Below are 25,600 nucleotides of genomic sequence, written 5' to 3' on the forward strand. Positions count from 1 at the left end.
TTTCACTACTGGCAGACGGAATTTTAATGGGAAGCTTGTTTGTAGAAGATGTCACTACTCTACACAGAAGTTTCTGAAACATTGTATTAATCTGTATATTAATAAATATTCATGTTGTTGTGTTACCAGGGTTGCCACCGGGACATCCTAATCCTGGACCACAGTTCGTGCGGCCCCCAGGGGCCCCACCCATGGTTTCGCCCGCACAGGAAAGTTCTCGTGTAAATCACCCAACTGTTCCCCGTCACCCTGGTCCCCCACAGGCGTCGCCACAGTTACCCCCAACCCTGGTCCGAACAGCTCCGGGGGTACAGATCACAACATCTGCTGCGGCCGCCCAGAATCACAGCCCACAGAACCCGGCGCCCCCTCCCGTGCCTCAGCAGCAGCACTCTCCCATGCTCCCCACAGGGACTCCCGTCACACTATTTCAGCCAGTACCACAAGGCCACATCCTCACCGCCCGGGTACAAGGTGTGTGCTCCCAGGTCACCCAGCAACCACCTCTGCCTCAAACCCTCCCCGTCTCTGGGCCTCAGGGTGGAATACCCCAGGTTGACACCCAGTCTACTGCTGCGGTTTCTGTACCCCCTTCCATCCAGGTGGGAGGCAGCCAGGCCATGGGAATAACGGGCGTGGCCAACTCCCAAGGTTCTCGCGTAACATTTCAAAATATTGCTCCCAAACCAGCACCAAACCAGTCAGGTGGGCCAACAGCCACGTTAGCCCCTCCCAACCAGCAGCCTCAGCCTCAACAGAGCGTAGTAATAGTCAGTCCCAATCCCCAGCAGAATGCAGCCTACACCCCGGCCATACACCAGATCGTTCTTGCCAACCCCGCCTCCATTCCCGGTGCCCAGACTGTCCAGATAGCGGGGCAGCCCGGAGCTGCTTCCAGTCCCTGCTCACCTGCTGCCTCTCACTCAAATACCCAGGTCCAGTCCAATCAAGCTGTCAGCCACGCACTGTCCACGATACGGCAACAGCCGCCCCCCCAGCCGCCGCCTCCTCTCCAACTCATATCCCAAACTCCTCCCACTCAACCTACCTCCACTGAATCCAGCTTGATCAAACAGCTACTGCTTCCAAAGCGAGGGCCTTCTACCCCGGGAGGGAAGTTGATCCTACCTGCCCCACAGGTCCCCCCTCCGAACAACACGATAGCCACCAACCCACAGGTCATCTACCAGAACCCCTCTCCTCAGCCGGTCAGCGTCCAGCTGGTCCCTGGCCAGCTTCCTGCTGCAGGTGCCCCGCCCCTCCAAGCAGTCCAGCTGCTGCCAGGGCAGCTCATCTCCACCAGTACGCCGGGTGGAGCGGCCATCATCCAGGCCCCCACAGCAACCGGACAAGTCACGTTCACCGTGGTCCCCAACACTGGCTTCACCACCTCTACTGCTGCCGTCGCCGCAGTCAGCCAGGGCGTCGTGGCCCCGGGTGTCCCGCCACCACCGTTTTCTACTGGAACAGTCCCCCATCACGTCTCAACAGGTGCGCCGCTCCCACCGCCACTGCCGGCTCCCCTCAGAGGAGACAAGATCATTTGTCAGAAGGAGGAAGAGGCCAAGGACGCCACAGGGCTGCATATCCACGAAAGGAAGATAGAGGTGATGGAGAACTCTTCGTTGGCAGAAGGAGACCCTTCGAACAGCAAAACGAGGAACGGGGACGTCGCAGCAGGTGCCAAGCTACTAAACGGTGGGAAGTGCGTGGAGCCTAATCTACCTCCATATCACTCAGGGAACAGCCAGGGAGTACTCAACGGCCCGGCAACGGAGAGCCTTTCCTCCAACGGGAAGCAGGCTCTCTCTCCAGTCCCAAACGCCCCTCTCGAGGGCAACGCCGACCCCAAAAAGACCCTGGTCAATGGGGTGTGTGACTTTGAGCGGGGCGATAGTGGTGGCAACTTTAACAAAAACATTCCAAATCACATTGCTTCCAAACAGTACTTGGGGAACGGGGATGTGGGCGCCTCTGAAAAGACTTCAGATCAGAGTCTGCCCAGTCCGCCCCCTCCCCAGCAGGACACTGCCAAAGCCCAGCAGACCGAGCGCCTGGCCAACGGACCCCAGCCTGCAGCTCACCGGCCGCCCTCGGAACTAACTAACGGACCTCTGGGGCCGGTGCTGGGGCACGGCAATCCTGTGCTCAGACAGCAACTGCTCCCCAACTCCACGCTGCCCTGCTCCATCGCTTCGCAGAATCCCACCGCCTCTCCGGCAAACGGCCTGGCCTCAGAGCCCCGGGGCCTCAAGAGGCCCGCCGAGAACGAAGAGCGCAGCCCGGCGGCGGCGACTTCCTCCGGGATCCCCAGCAAGGTGGGAGTTCGGATCATCACCATCAGCGACCCCAACAACGCCGGCAGCAGCGCCACCATGGTGGCGGTCCCGGCAGGAACGGACCCAAGCACAGTAGCCAAAGTAGCAATAGAGAACGCCACTCAGCAGAGGAACTGCTCGCCTACACAAGCAGCTGGCGCCACGGTGAGTCACTCTGGGGTTTCCTCCACATAAACCACATTTCTGCATATGTTCTCCTCCTAATGGGACTTGATGTTTGGTCTACCGCATGAGTTAGACTTTTGATGACAGTAAATTCTGGAAAAGGAGAATCACTGACATAGATTCTGTCCTCAACATGAGTATTTAGCAGAACTTGTTTTTTTTTTCCTGAATTTAATCTTTTTAGTAAAATTCAAACAATGTTTTGGTGGGGATTTTTTTTAAATTATTTGTTATATTTAGTGATGTTTTGAGATTAATAAAAAGGTTGTATAGATGCCCACTTTTCAGATATCTAGTATAGATTTTGTTTTAGAAACCTCAGCTGTGGAGCCGTTTTTCTACTTTTTGTTTTTGTTAAGAAATGAGCTCAAAAAGTTACACCTGTCTGTCGCCTCCTACTGGTGTGGAAAAGGTTTTTGATTGAAATCCTATTCACAATGTAGAAACTGTCACTTTGCAACCTTAATTAAGGTTCTAATGTCATCTATGACATTTTCTATATTTAAAATTTGACTTGCTAAGTTACTGGTATCTTTGCTGTAAATGTACTTTGAGTTTAGAGTATTCTCAGCGGGGCTGTTGTTGGGTAAATTCTCAAATATCTAAAAGTTTGGAGGTTAAGAAGGTGAGTCCAGTCAAGACCATGTGGCTCTCACTGATACCCACCTCCTACAGCGAAGCAGCTGAGTGAACAACCTTTGCCAAGAGAAGGGCCTGGGTTACATCTCAGCCAACAGATTGGCCCTAATCCTGATCTCACGCCTGCGTCCGACGAAGCCGTTTGTCAGTCGTCCATGTTTCTAAAACCGTGTCTCCTCTGCAGCCGACTGCCACCCCGCCCCCAGTTCCCTCCTCGCAGCTGGCACCAGCAGGCAACCACAGTCCGCACCTCCCAGCGCAACAGACCCCCACGTCGCCAACGGAACCGGGCAGGAAAGCAGGGCAGAACTTCAAGTGTCTGTGGCAGTCGTGTAAACGGTACAGCGCCCCCTTCTGCTGCTCTTTTCACCTGCTGTGTGATCATTTCAGCCACGTCTTTGTAAAAACTTCCATGTTTTATTTTTTGTTTGCGGTGTCTTCCAGGTGGTTCGAAACGCCGTCTCAAGTGTTTTACCACGCAGCAACGCAACACGGAGGAAAAGACGTGTATGGAGGGCATTGTCTGTGGGAGGGCTGTGAACCTTTCCCCCGGCAGAGACTGTCCTTCATCACACATCTGCAGGTAAAATCCCATCATCGGCCAGATGAGAAATAATTTTTACTCTCCAATATTGACCTTGTTATATTACTGCCTTGATATAAAAACAGTATTTAACGTTGTGTGAACCGTGTCTTCTCTGCTTCCCCAGGATAAACACTGTTCCAGAGAGGCTTTGCTGGCTGGACTCAAACTAGAGGAGCAGCAAGCACAAAGTCCCAATCAGACATCTTCCCAGTGCGTGCAACTTCCCGTCTGACGCGACTTGTAACTTGAATCAAAATCATCTGCGTTTATCAAATATCAGCTTTGCTAACAACGGTTTGTGTTTGGTCTGTGAAGGACTCCGCCAGCGGCAGGCAGCACTCCGGCACAACGAGCACCAAAAGCAATCGTCAATCATCCGAGCGCAGCTCTCATGGCCCTACGTAGAGGTTCTCGAAACTTGGTCTTCAGGGACTTCACAGTGAGTACAGCCAGCCTCAAACATTTTTAAAAGACTATTATTATTAATATTTTGACTCATGATGGAATTTACAATACTTTTCGTATTTAAAAAAAAAAAAGAAAAACGGTATCCATTTTTATATTCAGGGTTCATGCGGGTTCTTGAAATCCTCATAAAAGCTTTAAATTCAACAGGTGTTTTTAGAAAGTGTTTCATATTCAAACTGCACTTTTGTAATAAAGTCCAGTCTAAGACTTGATGAAAAGAATACATTTGATTTTTTTTTTCCACTGTCTGAAGTTAAATCAGACCAAAATTCTCTTGTTTTTTGACAGATAGAATACAAAAATTTCAAAAAAAAATTTTTTCTCTTTACCTTTTGGTTTACCATGTCTCTGTTGTAGAATGTAGCATACCACCACGAGGTATTATTAACAGTAGTAAAAGATATCATAAAATAGTGCATTGAAAATGTCGGCTTTAGATCATTTGTATTGTTTTTTTTTTTTTGTTTTTTTTTCCCCCAAAGTGTGGTGCTGGAAAAGTTTTAAAATTTCCCTTGAAAGTGCTTGAATTTTACTGTGGGAAAACTCAACAGACCTTTTAATTGATTATATTAGACTTGTTGACTTTCTGGGTGTCACTTCTGCTTGTTGAAGGCAATCAGAAAGCCAAAAACAAATACTGTTTCAGTATGCAGAGACATTATAGAAGAGGGGAAAAAAGCACGGATGATTTAGTAGGCGAATGAGCTTCTCATTAAGATAACCTGCTGAGAAAAGTGATGTTTGTATTTCGTGTTTCCTGTAGGACGAGAAGGAGGGACCAGTGACCAAACACATACGACTAACTGCTGCCTTAACATTAAAGAACATCGCCAAGCACTCAGACTGTGGTCGCATGTAAGTTTCCTGCTTGACTGAATGAAGTTTGAATCCACACTGTGGTGATGTAATTAAGTCTTCTTCAATATAATTAAATCTACAAAATACAGTTGTGGCCACATTGTTTGGTAAACCCCGGTGAAAATTAATATAAAGCCTTAAAATATCGTCTATTTTATTGTTTTTCAAAAGGATTAGTTATTAGTGCCTCTATAAGCATCTTTTATTTATTATTTTTAGAAGCTTTGTGTCAGTAATCCATGACTTCTGAGTCCCACTGGTATGAACATGATGCAATATTTCAGCTCTTGAAGGCGGGAGGCCTTAATTAAGTTTCCACTACACACAGTAAGCAGGATGGTGAGGGAGAACTACCACAAAGAGAGGCGTCTTGGGCTTTACCAAGTCTCCATGACAACAAGGCTCCACCTACCTTATAATGCATTGCACATTAGGGCTGTGTAATATCGATTTTGCGATATATATCGATATTTTCTTTCCTAGAAAAAATCGATATTCATCCGCAAGTATCATGACATCCAACTGTCACCTTGCTCACTCACTGCTTGCTTCGCCGGGAGAGTGATTAGGTCATCAGGCTTAGAGTAATTCCTTCAGATGTTAAGTGTCAAGGTTAAAAAGGTATCAAACTATTCAGAGCAGGGTACTTAGTGGACTTTATTTACTTTACAAATGCATGTAAGCTACAGTTTGTACTGTTTCAATTAAAAGGAACATGTTTTCTCACCACTTCTTTGATTAATTTTGTCCAGCTGTCGACTTTAAATCTGTGTCCATGTCCAACCAGAGCCAGGTATTGTGTAGTTGGTGCTTTTAATCAGTTTTCAGTTAAATTAATTAAATCCAACTCTATAACAGTCACAAAATGTCACCAAAATCACTCTGTCCCTCTAAAATCTTTCAGAAAATCGCAAAAGTGTATTGAATTGTATCATTTGTGGAATATCACAATATATATTGTATCGTGAGCAGAATATCGTGTATCGTATCGTGAGATTATTGTATCACTACAGCCCTATTGCACATGTAAACAGGTGGAATTTACTAAATTATTGGGACTTTACTGTATCTGAGTATAGGTCTAAGATTGAGTTTTTTGAAAAGAAATACTTTAGTTGAAAAAGCACCTAATGACTAGTGTTTTGTATGATGGAGGATTTCTGAGGCTCTGGAACCATTTTTTTCTTCCAAAGGCTCTGAATTATAAAGTCTTTGAAACACCTGGAGTCTTTTTTTCCTTAATCTGCTCATTGTTCATCAGTGGTTCTTTCAGCTTTTGCATGGTGATCTTAAACATCTCTCTGTGGATGATACAACCTTGTGAAATGTGATCAGAAGTCCCCTGATACTGGCTAAAGGGGAAACTATTACCTGGATGGGTACCAATTAATGGACTTGTAACTTTTTTTTTTCCAACCTGGATATTTTTCCCATTGAATAATTGTACTCAATTTACAATTTTTTTTTTGCATCTATATAGCATTTGTTTTTTAACTTGTCTTCTTACTTTACTTTAAATGTGTCGTTAGCAGAGGAGTAAATAAATGTAGCCATCACTGTAGGAAAAACCTGAATTCCCACATTTCAGATTTTAATTATGCAGGTTTCATGTGATGTTTTGCTGATTTTTTCTTTTTCGTCCCTCAGGTTGGTAAAAAGGCACGAGACGCACCTCTCTGTGCTGGCTTTAAGTAATATGGAGGTCTCCACCACGCTCGCCAAATGCCTTTATGAACTCACGCGCTCGCTTCAGGCTTAACGCCAAAAGGACGACCCCCTGCCATCCTCTAGCCCTCGCTCCTGCGAAGGGCGGAGCAAAGGCGCCGGCGAGCCGTACCCGGTCCACCACGGGTGGAGGGACTCGCGGGGAAGCGGAGGAGGAGGGAACCAAGACGAAGTTCTGCCTCTTCCACCTCCACCCCTAAAACTCCATTTGATCCTTCACCTACTTCCTCGCTCGCCAGCCTTGGTCCAACCGCCTGCCCTCTACATCACACACACGGAAAAAAAAAAAAAGAGGGAGAAAAAAAAAAGAAAAAGAAACTGCCTTTGGGGATCTTCCACCAGCTGCCCACCAGGGGGAGCTCCTTGAGACTGCTTCCCCAAGGGACTCCACTGACAAAGCCCCCCTAAACATGAGCACATTTTTGTTTCAATGTTGTCGTTTTTTTCCTCCTCCTTTTTCTTTTGGTGATCCCGTTAACAGGAGTGTGCTTGAGTTCTAGGGTCACGAGTGGGCGGGGCCGCGGAGGGGGCGGGGCTACTGAAGGTTTCTCACAGGGTTGGGTGCAAGGACGACTCGGCCGGCGACTGGAGCAGAGAAAATTTTTCTTTAGAAACTCGGTAGCTTGGTTTTCTTACTTGAGTCAATATATTTTCACTTATTTATTATTGAAATGAATACCATTACAATAAATAAAAAGAAAAAAAAAAGAATCTTGTAAATATATTGTGAATATATATAAAGAAGATCCTTTGATGCCGATGCAGCCACTGGAGAACACACTCTGTGGGGTAATAGAAGCATTACTTTGACAGGATTTAATAAAGTAGTACGTTTGTTTTTGTTGTTTTGCTTTTTTTTTAATGATCCTTGGTCACTTGTATCTAATGTGATTCTATACTCAGCAGTGGATGAATGTACTTAAAAACTTGTAAATAATTCTGCAAAGGTACTGATGCTGTAAAGCTTAGGGATGGGGTTAAAAGCAGTTTTTTGTGGAACTGTGACATTTTTTGTATTATAATACCTTGTAGAACTCATTTTGCTGGCTGAAAGAGTATGGAATAATATATCTCATGTCATTTTGTAGAAGAAAAAAAAATATTGAAGGTATTCTCTTCCCCTAATCCCCAACCCCCACACGTTCCTCCCCCTCAACACATGCGCACACACACACACACACAAGGAACATATAATCCACTGTAAGCGTTTTTTGTCATCGTACGGGCACGGTGCGCGTACCAAAAATTTTTTTGTATTTGTAAATTGGTTTAAATACATGGAGTTTTTATACAGGTTTTCTCCTGTGTTCTTTGCTTTACGTGCAGGTATGATATTTTCTTCACTACTTTTTTCTATCTTAATATAGTGTGGAGTTTTATTGTACTATTTTTTCATTCTTACTACCATGCCACATTCCGGCTCACGTCCTCAGACTGTCCTCTCTACCGTGTGTTGTGTAACATTTGACTGCCTGTCGTATTAGCATCTGACCGGGGCGACCCCAACCATCTTCATTTCTGCGGTGTCAGTAGGATGTGTGACTATACATAGACCTAACAGTCTGTTAGAGATTGGCTTTATTTACTTTGGTGACTGTTTATAGTTTTTAAATAAAACACTGAACATTTTGCCTGGGGCTTTGCTCGTTTCTTTCCTGTTTTCTTTTTATCTGTTTAGCAAAGGAGAGACAGTTGATTTCATAAGAGGGTATTTTTACGTACAGCTAAGTTTAGCGTAACTAATTTCCTTATATTACTTATTTCCTTTTGATAAATTAAGTTTTCTAAAAGCAGCTTTTTATATCAGGTTTACAGTGCCTGGCTTAAATATTTTATTTTTAAATAACATCACTGATGACGTGTTAAGGGATCTTTCCCTTGTTCAAGGTGTTATTCTTTTAGTACACCTACATTTGTTACAGATTCTCACTCTACACTTCGTGCTAGCACTGATGGTTGCATAAAAAGCTTTTAAAAAAATGATTCCAGTTGATATCCATCAATGTACATTTAAGTGAAGGAGAAAAGTTAAAATCAGACGGCCTTTAGTCTTTTGTATCATTTCTCATTTGAACGGGGGCTGTACGATATCCCAATTTACTAAAACTCATTTGGCCGATAACCAATACTGATACCGATATTATTTTCCTATACCTACTTACTATAAACTATATGACTTTCTCTAGTGTGGAATCAAAATCCTGCATTATCTTTGTCAGTTTAGCCAGCTACCAAATGCTACAAAGGAGGCTGAAAATGATGCAACACTTTGAACTTGCATTATGTTTGATGTCAAATTTATTCAAGACATTTGCTCTCTCTAAGACTATGGCAACAGTGCAAACTGGATGTGCTGTGCTGCAGGCATGATTGCCACTAGTTTGTCATATAAAAATACCTTTTATATCGGTGTTCTTTAGACGGAATGGCCGATATCCAATATTAAATTTTCCAGCTAATATCGGCCTGTGCCGATAATATTGTGCATCCTTAATTTGAACATCAGGGGTGCTAAGAAGACTCTTACTATTCATTAATGAAGAATAAAAATGGCACCTTTCCATATGTTCATTCAAATAATATGCCACTACAAAACAAATTAGATTTATTGCTGCTTATTCCTGTACATTGTCCTCCATGTGTTGGTGATGAAGAGCGTGGGCACTAAGACATGTCAGTGCTTGTTGGTTGTTCATGCTTTTCGCAGCTGGAAATATTTACAGGTGTTTTTTTTTTTTTTTCTTCTGCAAGTATAGGAAACATGGAGCAGCTCTCATTCAGAGACATTTAAATCATAGGCCATGTAATAAACCTTATAATTTGATACAATGCCTGACTCATGCCTCTGAAGTCTCTAACCTCTAGCTAAATCTCTCAACATGGAATTCTTGCTGATCTGGAAATCTGCTTCCACAGGCCCGATAGTCTTGGCAGGGAATCTTAGCTATGACTATATAAGGAAGGTAATGATTTCAAGCAGTTAATGATCATATATTGCTGCTAATTCCTCTGATGTGACAGCTTTGTTGTGATTGATCAACAAAGATTCAAGTTTGATTGCACCTACATTCATCAACTGATGTTGAAGTGTCTGTTATTTCCTTTGAAAATAACAGAAACTTATTTTCAGAGTTGTCTTTTCTCTTTATGTCATTTCTATGTCAACTCATGTCACATGACTTGAGTTGAACAACAATTCAAGCAGAAGACGTCCTTCATCTGCTGACTGACTGGTTGTAACAGGTTGTGGAAAAGGTGAGGACATGATGATGATTTGATCAGAAGGTCTGATTCAATCATCTGTTTAGATAGAAATGTGTGTCTGATCATGTGTTGGCTCACCAGCATGACTGAAACACCAATCAGGAGAGAGAAGATACAGAAAATCCTGCTGAAATTCCAGAGATTTAATGAAGAAGAGTTTCCTGATGCAACAGGGGTGGGGGGGCACCAGAGGATGGGACGCAAATCACGTGAAGTAGGTCCATCAATAACAAACCAAGCATTGCTATATTATCTTATGCTGAAAATCCACCTGTTCATGGGTCATAAGTTGAATATTAAAGAATTTTAGAAACATTATTAAAAAACCAGAGCTGGTTTCTGATCCCAGATTCAGATTCTATAGATCAATAATGTCTCTGATCATCCCAGGTTGGATCTCCTGAGCTTGTAAACTTCCACCTTCAATACCACCAGTCAGATGGAGGAAGATAAGAGAACCCAGTTGACAAAAAGTAACATTTATATCTACACAACATAACTAAATATTTCAGATATAGCTGCAGAGAGTTGAGCTGAAAGTTAGAAACTGGTTCTGTATGCTGTCCACGTATATTTTCCTCTTTAACTCTGTTGTCTTTTCTCTTTATTTCATTTCTATGTCAACTCATGTCACATGACTTGAGTTGACCAGCAATTGAAGCAGAAGACCTGCTCCACATGCTAATCTGCTGGTTGTAACAGATTGTGGAAACGGTGAGGACATGATGATGACTTGATCAGAAAGTCTCCTTCAATCATCTGTTATTTAGACAGAAATGAAGGAATGTGTGTCTGTTTTGTGTGATGATTCTCCAGCATCACTGAGATAAGACAACAGCATTAGAGAGAGGACTGAGGAGACACAGAAAAAAATCCTGCATAAAATCCAGAGATCCCAGGTTGGATCTCCTCAGCCTGTAAATATTTAGATTTAGAAATTATGACACTGTTTAAGTTCCATACAAAGCCGTCCCCTTTCGTCCTATCTGCAGCCTGACTGTGCGTAAACGAAACCAAATGGATAAATCCACATTGTGCTGTAGTGCTCACCGCTTCCAATAGGGGGTGCCAGAAGCGAAACTTTTGCAGTTAGACTGCAAGACATGTGGCTGAGACTTTCTGAAATTTATGCCTCATTTTTCGCTAAAAATACTTCCCGGATATCTTCATTCGGCCGAACAACACAGCAAGGACTTAGAAGCTAAAAACACAGCATAGAATTTAGCCTCAGCTCTGTTCAAAGGTGAGTAGCGACAGTATACATTAGCTAACCGAAGCTAGCTGCTTGGGAGCTACAGGCGACGTAAGCAGGTGCTGTTGTTCAAAGCCGCTAGCTTTTAGCTGTCTTGTAGCCAGCTAGCTAGCTCCTGACCTTCATTGCAGCCGTTGTGGCTAATAATAAACAGTATTCAGGCGCTCTGGTCGCTGCACTAATAACACGGAGATAGCTTTCAGAAGACTTTAGTTGTAGATAGCTGCAGTTGTCCTGCTATCCAATAACAACCATGTTGTTACCGTCGTGTTGGCACAAGTTGGTGCTAATTTAGTATCTCCAGACTGGAGGCCGTGCTAACCAAAACAGCTTTTAAAAATATGAACTGCAAACCTATATCACATGCTGGATCTCGTTTAACACATTTAGGTTTAGTTAAACATTTGAAGTTTGGCCAGAGATTCGGCAGTTAGTCGGTTGTTATAAATGGCCTCTGATTAACTAAGTTGGGTTGACAGTTGAAAAACAAAGCTCAGCAGTGGTGTTGACATGATATCAGCGGAGTGGATGAGAATGTCTTTAGGCCAGAGCATCAGGCTGAGTCAGTGTGACCTTAAATGGTTCACTTGGATAGATTTTTATATTAAAATATTATATGAAAAACTAATCTGATTCAATCCCCAGAAGGACTCTATGCAAGATGAGTGAGTTTACTCGCTCGGTGGCTCATTAACATTGGCTACTGATGGGCTTGTTTACGATGATTCAGACATAGTGAAGTCTGAACTCTCCAAAGAGAAGTTGGAGTTGATTTGATCTTAAATCTAAGCAATTGTTATCCGTGTTTCAACACAAAGTGAGTGACGGTATCAAACCCTAAAATTATTTCACTTTCATTTTGATTCAACAGCTTCCTCCAATCTTCAAATGTTGGTCCAACTTAACCTTTGATAATCAACCGTTTTCTCCAGGAAGGGATCCACTGGAACCTGATTATGTCAACATGACATAATCAGGATGAATGGATGACATAATCAGGATGAATGGATGAATCATAAATAACCAGCGACTACAAAATGGCATTGTCAGCAATTTATTCATCAGACACCTCTTTAAAACTCTAGATATGATAAAATAGAATACATTTCATTGTCCACCACACCCTTAAACATTTCTCAGTTTTTGTTGTTTTATCTCATTTTAATGTTTCAAACTAACAAATAAACTTTAGTAAGGGGTTTAAAAAAAGAGTAAATACTAAATATGGTTTTTCAAATGATGTTATGAATCTAGAGAAAAAAAAGCCATAAAGTAATCATTCGCTAAAGCCAACAACTGCTGTGCCAGTCTGCAACTGGCATCAAGCATTTGATCAAGCAGTTGATCTTTGTTGTAGAGGATTGTTCTAAAGTTGAGTAGCTTTTTCTTCTCTCTCTTCATGCCACAGGATCTCGGGCGGATTTAAGCCAGGCTTTGATTAGGCCACTGGTTTTCGAGCTGTCTGGAGGTGGAAATAACTTTGAATATTTTCCCCGAGTACTGTGGCAAACGTATTATAAAGAGGGTTTTCAACACCACCAGAAAATGTTTTTCAAGCCTTGGTGTTCTTTCCAGTAAACAGAAAACGATGACCAATTACAATTTCATCATATTTTCATTGAACTAAAGCCTGTTGGTAGTGGGAAATTCAGTCCCACATTTAATTTTCTTTCATTGACGATTAGTCATCAAGGTAGGGTCCCACTGGTTCTGACGAGCTTCTGTGCAGATCGTTAGCTTCAGACTGGAGTACGCTTGTTCTCATTATGCTTTATTAGCTACATTAGCTGTGTGACTTTTCACATTTCACAACTGATGTAGCGTCTGTCCCTGGATGTGTACCTGGGTCTGATCATACCCACAGTAGGACGGAACGAAACCCATCTCGACACGGGAACTCAGACAGCTATAGCAACAGGATTAAACTATTATTAGAATGCAAATGGTTAAAAAGCTAGCGTTAGCTTATCCTGTCCGACTTACTTACTGACATCTTTGGGCTTTTCCTGTTCTTTTGCCTTGTTGGCAAAATACTTTGGAGTAATGCTTTTGTAAGGGTTGAACGGCTCTTCTCCAGGTCTACTTGTAATGTTGCTTGTGTTTGAGCCGTGACTGTTCCCACAAGCCTCTGCAGAAACATGAAAATATCTGTTTGTATTGATCTTTGGCACAAATAAGAATCTTTGACAACCCTAGTTTGTAACACTTCCCAGACTGAGAATATTACTGACTTTGTTTCTCATTTTACTAAATTTCTTTAGCTACAGGCAGGATGTGTTGCGTTTTGAGATGTGTTGTCGTACTTGGTGTTGTCAGACTGATTCTTTTTCAGTAATTTCTTGACTCTGCAGGTCTGGAAGTCCGTGTGCTCCTGGATGTTGCTGGTAAAACTGAGCTCAGTTGCAGAAAAATAGACAGTTTATAATTGGACAAGTGGTGCATTTATTTTCTCAATACATGAAATCATCATTTGAAAACTGCTTACTAAAATGGAAGTCTGGCAGAAAAACAAACCAAAACAAGTCTTTATAGGGGCAAACAGGTTTTTTCAACAGTATGTAAATACAACAATACAAAATGTTCAAAATAGGTTAAGGTCATAAATTCACATGATTAACCAAACTCTTGGTAAATCGCCTTTTTTAGCCAGCTAACTGGCAGTGCTGTGCTAAATGTTTTTAGCCTATTTCCAGCAGTTCAAGTAATCCCGTCTCAGCAGGATTATTGATCTGCTTCAGTGAGTTATTAAATAGACATGAAACACACTTTACGTCACCTAGGCCTGACATTAAAAGCTTGAGTTGTTTTACTGGTAGACGAAGACAAATCGCACAACTGACTCCTGTTAAACTGAGCTGGAACCACAGAGAGTAGTGGAAGTTGTCAATATTGTTTAAAGCCACCTGGAAAATTAGCAGCAGTTTGATGGATTTCCAGCTGAAAACTTTCTAATCTTTACATTTATGTCGTCATGATCAGGACCACCCAGGGCCGGACATGACTGGAGCTGGAAGTGGTGAGATGTTTGGGTCTTTTTTAAAAAAATAATAATAATAAATCTATAAGTCCTTGAAGTGGATTGTTGTCATTTTTTCAAGTATTAATATAATCTGCTTTTATATCAATTGAATAATTACATATAAATGTTTTTTTTTTTGTGTGTGCTGAGTGATGCTTTGTTTAGCAATCTGTTGTGCTGTGTGTTCAGGGGGCCAGGGTCCGTCGGACGGGGCCGACGGCGAGGAGCCAGAGAAGTGTCCAGTCTGCCTGGGCACGCTGGCCGGAGGAGAGCTCGCCATGCCGGACAGCTGCTGCCATGTTTTCTGCCTCAGATGCCTCCTCACATGGGCACAGGTGACGCTTGTGTAAACTAACACACATTTTGTCATTTTTCTCTGTTTGAATCAGTTAGAAAAATTCAGGTGTCTTTGCTCCACCATGGCAGATGTCTTCCTCGTGCCCTGTGGACAGACGACCATTCACTAATGTTTACAGATGGGACGGCCACCTCGGCCTCGTGCAGGTCAGCAGCCCTTTAACTGCAGTACTTTCTGGTAACTTCATAACACTGTTATGAAACTGAGAGCTAGTTTCTGTTTGACCTGAGCAGATCAGGTGTCTGATGTGATTCAGATAATATTTGTAGAGGTTGAACAAAAAGCCAGATGGTTTTAATGCGATGTTGACTTTCTTTGGATCTGAACAGGATGAGTTGCTTTTTGAGGTATTTTTACCTACTTCATGTTATTAGAAGTTTTATTGAAGAGATTTCTTGATACGACAGGTCAGGCAGTAATAAGCTAAGGTGAACTACGACCAGGCTAGTGAATTTCTAAAACTTGGTTGAAAAAACCTTTGCTTTTTGATTTCTTGATGGCAGTCTGAACAGTCCAATTGTAATCTTTTCACTCCCCCAAAAATTCAGATGTGTGCCACTTCCACATGTGAAACTAAATCGGATACGTATTTGATAGTTTTCAAGGCGCAGTCTGAACGGTTTGAATGCGTTATAATCCTGCCAAGCGTTTAATGTAGTGGCTTTAAATTTGTGGGTCTTTCTTCAACAAGTGAAATGCTCATTTTGGTTCAAATCAGCTGACTTGGCAATTAAAGAATATACCACTTCTTTGTGTTAATAAACGTTATATGTTTTGGGCCATTATCCATCTGTATTCCTTCCTTTGATTGAATATAAACATAATTTGAAAATGTTTTGTTTTTACCCTGCTTATCTTTGATATAAAAATGGGAAAAAAAGAACTCATTGGTAAGGTAGCAAATATATTTTTTGATCCATGGAAATGTTTTTTTTTATTTTTTATTTTAGATTCCTGTAAGGAGGCAAACAACTCAAATAGAATCTGACTTTTGCTGCTGTCGAAAACCTGAACAGAAAGTCTGTCTCAAGTGAGTTTTCCTGACACATTCTGGTGTTTGACTAAAGAATGATCAGTTTCTCTTTAAACTCAAATGGTATTTCTTTTTTTCTTACAGAAACAAGCCTGCTAGGAGATTACGGCAGCAGAAAATGGAGAGGAAATCTGACATAAAAACAAGAGGGCTCGTGCGGAAGTGTATGGTTTTTTTTTTTTTTTTTTTTTTTTTCAGAAATGTGCCCGAACCCGAACGCCTCTTCTTTATAACAACTGACTTATCAATATCTCATTTTAGGTAACGACGAGGACCCATCTTCTCGAAACAGAAAAAAGGTGCGCTTCTTCATCCATTTCTACTGGAAACACGTTTTTGCTGTTGTGGTTTGAAACTTAAAATGACTCATTTAAATCCAAATAATCTGAAGTTTTGATTATTATTAATGGGTGAAAATGCTTACTCCAGTAGAGTCAAATAACTGGGAAGGTTGGAAAATTCTCCATCTGACGCACAAAACTATCTGACAAATTGTAATATTTCCGACGACATCATGGCTTTGAGGTACAAACAAAGGAGGGGTTTTGTGGGTAGCAGAACCCCTCCCCTTCAAATTATTAAACTACTAACAAGTAACTCTGCTACACGAATATGTCGCACAGAAATATTAATCAAAATCAGTGTTTGATCTGCTCGTCATTTTGAGCACAATTGTATCTGAGTCTCAACCTTGTCTGTGACCTACCCCAGCAATCACAGTCCTGGATTATCCAATCAATATTAGCGACTGGCATTGTGTGGAACATCTATTGTCTTGCTCTCAGGGGTTCTCACACTGCTGGGTAAAACAAAATCCAATATCCAGTTGGTCTTCCAGAGTTTCCTTTACTCTTGTTCCAGTTTTAGCATCTTTGTTTGATGTGGTCGGTGTTCCACATGTCTTATCCAGGTGAGGGGAACGGAGTGCTGCACGTGGTCTCCGCCCCCCTGCGTCTCTGTAGCGACACCAACACAGGACGTGTAAGTCTCACCGCTGGCTGTGGGTTGTAGCTTTATCATTGTATATGTATTACCGTTTTTATTTATTTATTTATTTTTCTTGTTCTGCAGTGCAGATCCTGTGTGGCTAGCAGAGCACCTAGCATACGACACTGGAATCACACAGTGCAAGCTGCAGGCGCAACGATGCCCTTGGCTCTCCTCTGCTGCTCCCATTCCTGCTGACGGACACCCAAGGTAATGAAACTGCTGGCTACCCCTGCTGTGAGGAAGGTTGACCTACAGTGATTCAGTTGTTCTTTAATACCCACTGGATCCTCAGCTTCATTTGAAAGCTTCAGTGAAAGTTGTACTTTTGTAACTTAATGAATAAAACCAGCTGGTGATATTGTGATATTTGACACTAAAGCACATCTCTCTAATAACACTAACACTAGTCTTAGAAAACATAATCATTATGAAATATGTTTCTTTAGGACTCCAGTGATATGAATTGTGATTCTTATTTAACTGCACAAAGTTTTTGCATAATTTCATATTTTCAAATTTATTGATGTATATCGACGCTCTCATGAAACAGTGGAGAAAATTGTAAAGAATAAAGCAATAAAACACTGTCCATTTACGGTTTTGTTACATTTTGCAGGCGGCATTTTCCAGGTTGGAACAACTCGTCTCCATTTGGTCTCATCTCATCTCCCTTCACCCCCAGCTCATCGTTTAGCTCGAGTAGTTTTGGTGAGTAACATCTGATGTTTCGGAGATAATGAAGAGCTAAGAGTTCTTTAGAAATCACATAAATGCTGATTTATTCTTGTCAAACTGTCCCAGGAACAACATTTTTAATGTCTTAGTTGTTACTACTATTCCAGTTAGTCTATTCCAGAGGCATGCAATCCTGGTCCTTGGGGGCAAAATGTAGTGTGCCACAGGTGTAATATTCTACTAATTCCAAACAATTGCCCATTATTTACTGTGTCTGTTATGTACTGTCCAATAAGGATCAACTGTTGTGTTCTGTCCCGTAGTATTTCAGGGTGTTGTCTGCGCTGTCACGTGTCCTAAAGGAGGAGAGAAGCGGGGCAGCAGATCATCAACATCTAAAGCACCCACCAAAGAGCCAGAGTCTCTCCCCTCCAGAAGATCTAGACGCAACACTAAAAGTCAGGAAGAGACTCCGTCAGACTGCAAATCTCCAGCACAAGCCAGTTTGTCAGACTCCGATTCATCCGCCGGCCAGTCCTCCAAGCTGAGCAAACCTTCTCCAGCACCAACAAAGAGGAAAGGGAAACGGGTGACAAACAGAAAGGCCAGTGGCAAACGGAAAGCCACAAGAAAAAACAGCAGTAGTCCGCCTGTAAGTGAGGAAGAGGAGGATGGAGATGACAATATTGAGAAGGAAGAACAAGAGAATGCAAGTATAGAAGACATGGATATGAACAACTCTGACCAGCTGCAGACTGCTGAAAATACCCTCAAAGAAGAGTCGAATGGATGCAACTCTGCTGATGAGCAAGTAGACATAAGCTCTGCGAACGGTGTTAAGCAAAACAAAGAGGTGACGCAAGAAGAATCTTGTGAAAAGCAACAAGAAGAGACAGCTGGCGAAGAAAAAAATGACTTATCCTGTTTTACGGACTCAACTCAGAACAGTCCTGTTTCGACCTATGAGGAAAGCCACAGCCAAAAAGATGAACCTGTCAGCCCTGTTTCCAGCGCAGATAGAGAGTTTGATGAAAGGACTTTGCAATCTCCCCCTGACTCTCAAATGTCTCTGCTGGAAGACCAGGTGTCTCTTCAGAGTGATGAGAACACAGACCTGGATGATAAGATGGAAGTGTGTGAATCAGTAGAGGCATCCTTACCAGAAGAATCTTCTAACGAATTAAAGGAGGAAATGTGCAGAGATTTGAAAGAGTCCAATTGCCCAGCTGAGAGAGAATCTGACAAAAACATAGGCGATGAAGATGCAAACACATCTGAGGATAGTGTTGGAATTCCTGAATCACAGGAGTATTCAGAAGTCCATAGTTCTGTAGAACAGGCAAAGGAAGATCCTACATCCAATGAAGATGTTGTGGCCAAAGAGGAAGTTTTAACGAACTCTACCATCCAAGAGGAGGGCATCATGAAGGAGGACTCTGTCACCCTTGAGGAGGCTATAACCAAGGAAAACTCTACGGTCATAGAGAAAGTGGAGAAAGACCCACCTCAAGAGGGGGCTTTAAAAAAGGAGGACTTTGTGGCCCAAGAGGAGGTCACAACCAAGGAGAAATCTCCATGCAAAGAGGAAGCCATAACAAAAGAGAATGATTCACCAAAGGATGATGTCAAGTCCAACAGTGACTCCACACAGAGTTACGATTGCACAAATAAGGATGACACAAATGTTGTCCCTATGGACTGCAGCTCACCCACAAGTGAGCCTGGGAGCAGTTCCCTTCAGGAACTTGCGAGTGACAAGGATTGCAATACTGACGTAGTAACTCCTGCTACTGCTCCCGAAACCCAAGTCAACAAAAATGCCAGTTCCAAGCCACAAAGGGAGAGAGAAAGGAGCCAAGAGAGGAAGAATGGCAAGCAGCGGCGCTCTCGATTCCACTCGCCATCTTCCAAATGGTCGCCTCGGAGAGAGTCAAGGAGGGAATCATCAAGACGCTCACGTTCAAGAGAACGTGATGACATGTCCTCGAGTCGATCGTCCCGTGCTCGCAGCAGAGACAGAGACAGGGAGCGGGACGGAGACCGAGACTATTTCAGGAGGGACCGCAGCCGTGAAAGGAGGAGAAGACGATCCAGGAGTCGGTCTCGATCAAGGTCTCGGTCTCGGTCCAGATCTCGGTCACGATCTCGATCAAGAACAAGGTCTTACAGGCGAGGGCCTAGCCCTGAACGGGCAACATCTAGAGAGCAGTCTCCCCAGAGGAAGGAGCGTAGAGGAGGCTGGAAGTCTGGGCATAGTGGTAGCTCTGGTTACGAGGGTCGAAGATATCAAGGAGGGTCTGGCCGCTTTGAAAATGGTGTGTCTCTAGAAAGCTCTCATGACAGGCAGACTTGGTCTGAGAATCCTGACTGGGTCACAGAAAAGACTCGGGGTGACGCTGAAGACAGGAGCCGCGACTCAGGGTTCAGCAGTGGTTCAAAGTGGGAAGACCAGCGAAGGGGCAGCGGAAATGAGGGAGAATCACGTGGACGGGGGGGTCGTGGAGGTTTTGACCGTAGTCGAGGCACAGGACGGGGCGGTGGCAACCGCAGCTTCTACAGCCAACAGGATGAAACGCCCGACACGCGCTGGCAGCCCAGAAACAATTTCTCAGGTACAGGCAACAATTCAGGGAACGACTCCTACAGCCGCTTCAATGAAAACCGGGGCGGCAGTCGGAAGAAAGAGCCGGAGCCAGGAGACTCCATGATCGACCGGTCGGGATGGTCCTCAGCATCCAGCTGGGCTGTGAGGAGGACGCTGCCTGCAGATGTGCAGGATTATTACTCCAAGAGGGAGAGAGGAGGAGCCGGCACCTGGAACCGACAAGAGGAGGAGCAGCAGGCACCAGCACCAGCAGGTTATTTCTTTTGCTCTATACTTGGAAAAGCACATTCTTCTACACTGTGTGCACAATTATAAGGCTTATTTTTATTAATGACCCTCTACATTGCTATCAGTTACTCCAACATTTTAATAAACCTTGAAAATGAATGTTTAAGAAAGTAAAACTAAGGTTTTGGTTTCTCAGGAGAATATTTACATGTGCACAAAAACACAATTTTCCATGTAACTATTTTTCTTCAACAAGTTTCTTGCAACCCTGTTGACTATTATCAACAAATCGTTCAGTGATTGTGTGATCAAGGCCCAAATTAACTCAGCAATTTATAAAGTTCTGCGCCTCTAAAAGAGACTTTTGGTCATTTTTGACTATTAAGTGTCAGATAAATCTCTCTTTTTGTTCATTTTGCCTAAAGGAAAAAAAGTTGCCTAATAATTACGCACACCTTGATAGTGAATGTTGACCTCCATAGGCCACACCCTTCAATCATTACACAAATACACACCACCTGCTACACTTAAATCCATAAAGCATTCAAGTCTATCCAGCTTGGAGTCGGAAAATATGCCAAAAAAATATTCACTTTCCTTATAATTGCGCACAATGTATATTATATAATATATTTGAAACGTTAGTTACTTAAATTCTGAGCTGAGACAATGTTCTACCATGACAAGGAGTGAAGGTAGGAACCAGGATTTACTCTGGAGACTGCAAGCAGAAAATGGCTGCAGCTACAGAGAGTAAAAGATTTTAATCAGATTTCTTTCATGATTCATGAAATGAAACTCGTATACATTTGTTGCATATTGAAATATTTCAAGCCTTTATTTCTTGCCATATTTTAGTTTATTGCTAATAGATAATAGAAACCTGAAATTTATTGTCAGACAATTAGAACATGCTTGTATACAGAACTCTGTGAACTAGCAGCTTCTTCACCTTTTGTGTCTTCCCCTCCTTGTTTATGTAGTCCAGGATTGTCTTCTGGAATCTGTCCAATCAGCAGTTAGTTTTCACATGACTGTGTGTCCCTCTCTGACCCACAGAGAAAACATTTTGATGCTAAGGAAATCTTAGGAGTAAATTAGCCGACTAAGGTGTGACAGGGTTTCTGTTAAACCTTTTTTTTCACAATATTCAAAATTGAGACACCAGGTTTTGGGTTTTCATTAACTATAAGCCAAGGTAATCAAAATGTCAAGAAATAAAATCTTTAAATATTTCACTGTGTGTAATAAAATTTGTATATGGGTTTGACTTTCTGACATTAGTGACAAAAATGTTTTACTTTTTTACGATACTCGAATGTTTTCAGATGTCCTTTCCATGTTACCCTAGTCTTAAACTTCCAGCAGCAGCTCAGTGTCTGGATTGCCAGTGCTGATTGGCTGAGTTGCATGGCAACTAAGGGAGATAACAAATTAAGTCAGTTTAAAGATTTTGATGAAAACAAGTATCTTTGAATAGTTAATTTCTTTTAGTATTAAAGTATTAGTACAAGTTTTAGCTATCCTTCCTCTTTCATTTATTTATTTTATCCCTTTTTTGTTTCCTTGTTTTTCTCGTTTATTCTTCCTTTCTCATTTTATTTATTTTCTCCTTTTCTCATTCTTTTATCTGTCGTATTCTTTCCTCCTTTGCTTATTTCTCATTCTTTTCCTTCAGATTTCTTTCCTTTTTTTTCTAATTTGTTTCCTTCCTTTGCTGTTAATTTTTTCCTTGTGTCCTTATTACTTGCCTTCCTATCTTCCTTCCTTCCTTTTAATTTGTTCTTTTGCTTTCTCCATTGTGCCAATAAATAATTTATAAAATGAATTCATAGTGAACTCAGGTTTTTCCTGTTTTAAAACGGATATAAGGACCATAAGGAAATGTGTAGCAATGTATATAAAATGTGTAAAAACTGTAAAATAAAATTTTTTTTCTCCGTTTTGTGCTTTTAGATCCACCAAAGAGCGACCCTATTCCTCCTAACCCACAGGTTGTTCCTGGTAACACACCGGTAGCCGTTTTGAGCGTCCTTCCTCCCCCTCCTCCTCCTCAGCTCGGTGTCCTCCACCATCCATACCCACTGCAGCGCCCCCTGCCGGTTAGCCTGCAGCCCGCCACTCCATACCCCATACCCCCTCAGGTGCCCATACACCTCCACCCCACAGTGCCGCTGCTCCAGGTGCCCACCGTCACTGCCCAGGGCCTCCCTCCTCCCCCACCGCCACCGCCGCCCATGCAGGCCGCTGGCCAAACCGTAGCAGTCTCAGCTCAGCCTGACGGGCACACGGCTCAGGTACGGTAACCATGGAGACGGCAGCTAACTTCAAATGCTGTAGCAAGTTGTCTATCTGAATGATAAAAATTCTGTATGACTCCAGATGGTGAGCACGGTCGTAGGCTACAGCAAACCAGCCCTCCTCCCCACGCCGACCAAAGTGGGCGTGGCCACAGCGTCCCAGGTCCAGCCGGCTCCCAGCCAGGCGCTGCCGTCCTCCACCACCCAGCCCGGCCAGCACAGCAAGGCCCAAGCTGACAGCTCCAAAAAAGAGAAGGTACCCAACAGGGCTCTCTGTGCCAGTACGAACGAGTTCAGCTTCCTGTCAGCTAACCATGTCACTTCCTGTTTGTGCTTCAGAAACAACAGATACAAGAGAAGGCTATAAACGAAGTGAAGACAGCCATCAAACCGTTTTATCAGAGGAAGGAAATCACAAAGGAGGAGTACAAGGAGATCGTCCGCAAAGCAGTAGAGAAGGTACAAACACACACAAGTTTCTATTTCTAACCTTTAGGAACTTAACTAGGACAGCTTAACTAATGAATCAGTTACAGGGACATGTTGGGAGGGGGGGAAACGGTTACAGGGACATGTTGGGGGGAGTGGAGAGGAACAGTTACTGGGACATGGGAGTCAAATGCAGTCAGATCTAAAATGGCATCCAACTTTAATCAAACATGTTTATTCTGTGTTTATTCAAACTCTTTCAGTGTCGACTTCAGTTTTTTTTTTAATGGGGATTTTTTTGTGATGGACTGCCAGTCGCTTAACAAATGATTATTATATTGATTAATTGGATAAAAGTTTTGGCTCATTTTGCACAATTTTTATTTAATCACTTCTTAAAACTTTTTTATAGACAATATTAGAAATAAGTTGAAAGATTCAAATAAACAAATCAGTTAATTTTCTTAAATAAGAAATAAACATTTTATTGCCTAAGATAAAGTAGCAGCTTTCCTTTAGTGATCAAAAAGGGCCAGTTATGCCAATGGCTTCCCTGCTCCCTAAAGCACTGTAGGACATCAATGGGTTAACCAATATATCAACATGGATAAATATACTGTAAACACCCTGCCCCCCAAAAAACAGTGTAAATATTAACATTTTTAGTAGCTAGAATGGGATAATTGCAGGAAATCGGATCGGATTTCTTTCTTTTCCTGCTCAGGTCTGCCACAGCAAGAGCGGAGAGGTGAACTCCAGCAAAGTGGCCAACCTGGTGAAGGCATACGTGGACAAATACAAACACGCCCGCAAGAAATGAACCTGCAGGGAGCGCCGGTTTCCCCTCCCAGACCCGTTCTGCTGATCCGATCAAGTGCAATTTCCTCCTGCTGGAATCTGGCCTCCCAAGCCAAGCGAGAGCCAGCGTTTCCTCCTTTTTTGATATATCTACCTTTTATTGAATGAAGATTTGTTTTCTATAGATTTTCATATTTTGTTAGAAAATAATGACCTGATCATAAATTGTAATTGCAAGAGCCCTTTATTTTGCTTAGATCATGGGACTTTGGGGGAGCTGCTGTAGAGTGCAGTGAGATTACTAAAGATGCACTCTGAAGATTGTGGCAGAGAGCATCCTAATTTCATAGCTTGAATCAATATCAATGCTTGTTTAAAAAAATACAAAACTGTAATATTTCAACTGAAAGGTAAACAAAACAAAAAAAAACAGTGCTTTTGTCTTTAATAGTCTCTGTAGCCCAATGAAAGGCCTGCAATCTGAGGACTGTGATTGTAATCAGGGCTCTGATTGGATCCAAAGTCAGATGCCTAATCAGCAGCGAGTGTGTCTGGGGGTGAATGTGTAATATCTGTGTGTGTGTGTGTGTGTGTGTGTGTACATGAGCTGTGCAAATTGTCTGGAACGTAGTGAAATAAACTAGATGCTTCCTGCTGTGCAGTGTCGATCAGAGGGTACCTGTTGTAATTGCAGCTCAGAGCCACAAGGTGGGGGTAGCGCTTCTGGATTTGTGGGAACCCTAATGCTCATTTAAAAATGTATGTTTTTGTTTTGTAGGAAAAAATGTTAAATTGTCTGAATGGAAACCAGATTGTTGGGCAGCGATAATAAAATGCGCAGAAGGGATTCCATAGAACATGTTTAATTAGATCCTCATCATTTAAACTTGGATCTTTTCTCCTTGAAGGCTTAAAGATCTAAATAAAGTTGATTTCACTTTATTTCTCTGCCTTGTATGTTGGGTTGACTTCAATAAAAACATTCTTTAATAAGTTAGCATAAGTGCAGTAAATGATCAAAAAGGTAATTAATAAGGAAGTTGTGTTCCCCCCCAAAAAATTCATAAAAAATTTGTTTTAAATAATGAAAGGGATAAGATCAGGATTGATTGGAATTAGTGGGGGATTCCCAAGGGGATAGCGTTCCTAGTGAGCATTCAAGCGTTCGACAGCTAACTGAACATTACAGAGGACCGGTGGTGAGGACAATTGTCTCCAATGTAAATTAGATAAAGGAGATGATTGGAAAGGAGCAGACTATTTCTTGACTTACAGTAGACCTTCTATACTAGTAGGTCTGGTGTGAAGAGCGCCATCGTCATTTGATGAGTTAGCATAATAAGGCCGAGACTTTAAGAAACTGAAAAAATGTCTGCTCTGGAATTTCAAAATTATTAAACATGCATTACATTTTTAAGATATGAAGTAATAGAAAACTTTTGTGTCATCTGAGATCAAGTCAAGATTGTCCCTATAGGAAAATGTTATCTAAGCAATGAAAATCTGATACATGTTCAAAGGTTTTGGAAAGTGAACATTGTAGGCACAAATGTTTACCTTAGTTAGAAAAACATAAACTGAGCATAGTTTGCTCAGTTTACAATGATCCAATGATTTCCACAGGTCTTGTTCAAAATTTCATATTTAGATGTTTGCATAAATTGAGTTGTTGGACCAAGTTGTATGACTATGTGGTTTGATTCCTCTGTAGTTAAATGAATTTGAGCCAATCAAAATCAACTGAAATAGTGTCTTGTAAAGTTCCTTGGCATGATGTTCCCTCATGAAGAAATCCAACTAGGAAAGGTTGAGATTGGAACTCCAGCTAAAATATTAGAACTTAGGATATCACTTCGTATTCAGATCACC

General features: G+C 42.3%; 2 protein-coding genes across 2 annotated transcripts in view; both read left to right on the top strand.

Annotated features, from left to right (window-relative positions):
- arid2 (AT-rich interaction domain 2) overlaps positions 1-8,409 on the top strand; it is a 33,559-nt gene extending 25,150 nt beyond the window's left edge. The window contains exons 15-21 of the mRNA XM_014976383.2: positions 130-2,483; positions 3,328-3,482; positions 3,588-3,726; positions 3,854-3,939; positions 4,045-4,168; positions 4,961-5,052; positions 6,703-8,409. Coding sequence (XP_014831869.2) covers positions 130-2,483; positions 3,328-3,482; positions 3,588-3,726; positions 3,854-3,939; positions 4,045-4,168; positions 4,961-5,052; positions 6,703-6,814 — 3,062 coding nt within the window. The 3' untranslated portion in view covers positions 6,815-8,409. The remainder of the gene's footprint in view (positions 1-129; positions 2,484-3,327; positions 3,483-3,587; positions 3,727-3,853; positions 3,940-4,044; positions 4,169-4,960; positions 5,053-6,702) is intronic.
- Positions 8,410-11,103: 2,694 nt separating this feature from the next.
- scaf11 (SR-related CTD-associated factor 11) lies at positions 11,104-24,673 on the top strand. Its single transcript, XM_014976365.2, has 15 exons — positions 11,104-11,287; positions 14,276-14,312; positions 14,505-14,650; positions 14,742-14,819; positions 15,624-15,703; positions 15,791-15,870; positions 15,968-16,005; positions 16,617-16,687; positions 16,778-16,903; positions 17,313-17,404; positions 17,695-20,229; positions 22,161-22,501; positions 22,587-22,760; positions 22,844-22,963; positions 23,658-24,673. Exons 2-15 carry the CDS (start codon positions 14,294-14,296, stop codon positions 23,751-23,753), a joined length of 3,996 nt encoding a protein of 1,331 aa, XP_014831851.2. The 5' UTR covers positions 11,104-11,287; positions 14,276-14,293; the 3' UTR covers positions 23,754-24,673.
- The last annotated feature ends 927 nt before the right edge of the window (positions 24,674-25,600 follow it).

Source organism: Poecilia mexicana, unplaced genomic scaffold, assembly GCF_051168715.1.
Source record: "Poecilia mexicana isolate PSO_F unplaced genomic scaffold, ASM5116871v1 scaffold_23, whole genome shotgun sequence".
Taxonomy (NCBI): Eukaryota; Metazoa; Chordata; class Actinopteri; order Cyprinodontiformes; family Poeciliidae; genus Poecilia; species Poecilia mexicana.

Coding starts and splice junctions, on each gene's coding strand:
- scaf11 (XM_014976365.2), top strand. Junction 15,704..15,790: donor GAACAGAAAGTCTGTCTCAA/GTGAGTTTTCCT, acceptor TTTTTCTTACAG/AAACAAGCCTGCTAGGAGAT. Junction 20,230..22,160: donor GCAGGCACCAGCACCAGCAG/GTTATTTCTTTT, acceptor TTGTGCTTTTAG/ATCCACCAAAGAGCGACCCT.